This window comes from Egretta garzetta, unplaced genomic scaffold, assembly GCF_000687185.1.
Source record: "Egretta garzetta isolate BGI_Z169 unplaced genomic scaffold, ASM68718v1 scaffold71, whole genome shotgun sequence".
Classification (NCBI taxonomy): domain Eukaryota; kingdom Metazoa; phylum Chordata; class Aves; order Pelecaniformes; family Ardeidae; genus Egretta; species Egretta garzetta.
In genome coordinates, this window is record NW_009258618.1 from 431,486 (window position 1) to 434,655 (window position 3,170).

At 57.2% G+C, this 3,170-nt stretch overlaps 1 protein-coding gene across 1 annotated transcript in view; it reads left to right on the forward strand.

Annotated features, from left to right (window-relative positions):
- Positions 1-3,170, forward strand: part of LOC104134542 (protein kinase C beta type) — a 78,316-nt gene that overhangs the window by 16,797 nt on the left and 58,349 nt on the right. The window contains exon 3 of the mRNA XM_035903548.1: positions 831-959. Within this exon, the coding sequence (XP_035759441.1) occupies positions 831-959 (129 nt within the window). The remainder of the gene's footprint in view (positions 1-830; positions 960-3,170) is intronic.

Genomic DNA, 3,170 nt, shown 5'->3' on the forward strand with positions numbered 1-3,170 from the left:
CGGCTCCGACTGACACCCTGTGGCCGCGGCGGTGCCTGCTGCGGTAGCACAGCCTCTCCAGAGCCCTTGGGTCTGCGCAAGCCTGACCTCAGGCACAGGAGCACCCGGGGAATTATTGTACAGAGAGGAGAAAATGGAGGGGTGGAAGAAGAGGGAGAGGATGGAGAGAGAGCTCAGTGATTTTCCAAGTTAATCTTGGAGGTTCCTGTTTAAGAGGGCTGTGAACACACAGCGCCTGCTTACACGCTGACGCTGTCTGCAGGGAACAGCACACGCTGCTGCTCCCCATGTGCTGCCTCTCATAAATAGAGAAGCTTGCTGCCTGTTGTGGGAACAGTGTATTCATTATCGCCTTTAAAACGGTGCCAAGTGGAAACGAATTTAAAATACAAATTTTTTTATATACATTTATATATTTGAGATGTATACATTTTAATGCATGCGCACATGTATACACGTACGCAAGTAATTTTTAATGCCCCTTAGCAGCTCCTGGTGAATCTGGCTGAATACCCAGCATGGCACCATGAGTGTGATGGAAGAGAAGTTTGATAAATCAACAAAACTCGAGTAATTGGAGTAAGGGCTAAAAAATCTCTAATGCTGCTGGTGGTGGCAGGTCCCTGTGTCCACGCAGGGCTCTGCCAGGGTCTCTGGCTGCATTTGAAGGTCCATTTGCTGCATGTTTGTCCCAGAATCACTCACAAATGGCCCCATTTGAAAGGAGGACAAGTTCCCCCACCATCAGCCCATCCCCTCTGAATGCTCTGTGAGCTTTGGCGGAGGTGGCAGGAGCGCTGAGGGTCCCCTTCTGTCTCTCTGCCCCACAGCCTGTATGATGAACGTGCACAAGCGCTGCGTGATGAATGTCCCCAGTCTGTGTGGGACGGACCACACCGAGCGGCGGGGACGGATATACATCAGGGCTGACATCGAGAAGGATGTGCTCACTGTTGTAGGTAGGTGTGTGACCCCGGTACAAACCCTGCACGCGGGGCCGCCCGGTTGCCCCTCGCTGCTGGTGTGTGCTGTGCCGGCAGCAGTGCCAGCTCCGGGGAGCACCGTGCCCGGCGTCTGACTGCTTCAAGCCTTCTCCGGGCACTCTCCTGCCCTCTGGCAAGCACTGCCTGGGGCTCCAGGGGCTATCTGTGCTAAATAGCTTCTCCAGTTACAGACTTTGCACACTGCTTTTTGAATCACGTAAAATTTCAGCATCTGCAGCATCCTGGCAGAAAGCTCCTGCGTTTAGCTATGCCGTGGGAAAAAGTGTGCCGTCTGCATCGTGCTGTCCGTGCGACGAACGTCCGTTTCCCACTGTTCTTCCCATGCGTTTAATGGTACCGGGGCCCATACAAATCTTGCTGGGAACCTCGATAGGTTGTTCTATCTGACTTGAGCGTTGCAACCTTGTCCCACCGATTTGGAGACTGCACGGCCTCCCCCTCCATCCGAGGCACGTGCTGCCTTCCTGCTGGGTGCTCGGAGGCTGCCGGGGCAGGCTGTCCCTGCGTGCAGTTGTATGCTCGGGGGCACAGAGGGACATGAAATCAGGATCACCCCACCGCCAGGGTGCTTGGGCTGGAGGGTTTGGGGTTGCAGGTGGAAGCCCGCCTGCCCTTCCAGTGGGTGCAGTGGGGCTGGAAGCAGTCTGGGATGGAGAAAGCATATGGCAACTAATTGCCAAAGTACAAATGAGCACAGAGGTTAGCAGGAGAGGAGGAGGAGGTGGCTTCAGCAAAGCCAGGAGATCAGGTCTGAGCAGCGGGATCAGAAACCAACTTCAGGATGGACTTTGTCCAGCTTCATGGCTCGGCGGCTGGCTGTGCTTAGGGACGGATGAGCCTCTGTTCCCACCACCCCTGCAGTCAATCCCAAGTATTTGTCAGCATTTTGACACCCTGTATGTGCTCTCCCCATGCCAGGTCTGTCCCCACCTTGGCACGGAGCAGGCAGAGGGCTCAGCTCGGGGCAGTGTTGCCCACTGTGGCAGGCTGAGCTCAGCCATGCCAACAGGATTTTGGTGCTGGGATCCCCGCTGTCCCTAAATACACCTCTCTGCTGGTTCAAGCAGGTGGTGCAGGGTGCTGTAGTGGGCTGAAGCGGTTGGGGTAGGGGAGGGCTGGAGTCTGATTTGAGGGGCTTTCTGTGGTGCCTGGGCACCTTTGGTCCCAGCTGCCTTGGTAAAATGCAGGTTCATAGAATCATTTGGGTTGGAAAAGCCCTTTAAGCTCACCAAGCTCAACCATTCCCCTAACCCTGCCATCCCACCACTAAACCCCATCAGCCCCTCTGCGCTGCTGTGGTGCGGATAACCATTGTTCTTCATGTTGCCTTGCTGTTTTCCCAGCCCAGACAGAGAGCTGGAGCACGGGGTCGTGCTCGCAGGGCAGGCTGCTGCAGCTTGCTGCAGGGTGCCCAGAGCGGGGCTGGCCTGGGTTGGGGGGGCTGGTGTGGATCCATGGGCTGCGGGGGTCTGAGTACCCCAGCACCAGGTGGCAGGCAGGAGCCGTCCCACGCAGGCACAGAGCGGCGGTGCCATCTCGCAGCACCCAGCTCCAGGGATGCACCGGGCGTTGGGAGATGAGGCCGGAGGAGGCTGCAGGCAGCCTGGTGGCACCAGGCTCAGCAGAGGCTCCTGCCCTTCCCTGAGTGTCCCAGGGACCCAGCAGCCACCCGTGGGGAAACCCCTTGTTTCCCATCCCGATTTCTTCTGTCCTGGAAGTCCTCCATTCTCAGTCTGTGGCAGGAAACAGGATTTTCCCATCTCTAAAGGCTTTTGTCACCCGGATTTTGAGTTCCCAGAAGATACTGCTTCCCCCGTGACCTCTAAACATCTCATGAAACATAAGCCGTGTTCTTGCAAAGCCTCTTGTCCCCTGCATGGGGAGATCAGACCGAAGATGTGACCCTGCCGGGTGCTGGTGGCAGCACCTCGTGGTGGGGGTGCTGGCAGGGGGCAGGGAGAGCTCCGCGGGCGAGGGGGGCAGCTTGCGGAGGGGCTGGGGTTTGTCTCACGAAGGCTGAGCCCAGCGCTGTGGTGAGGAGGGAGGTTTCTACCCACGCTCCAGGCGGATACAGTCTCTGCAGGGGGCTGCGGAGCTGCTCCCGGTTATTCACAGGATGATTTAAGACCGTGGGGTGTAAGATGCCACCTACCTGCCTTTGCTGCA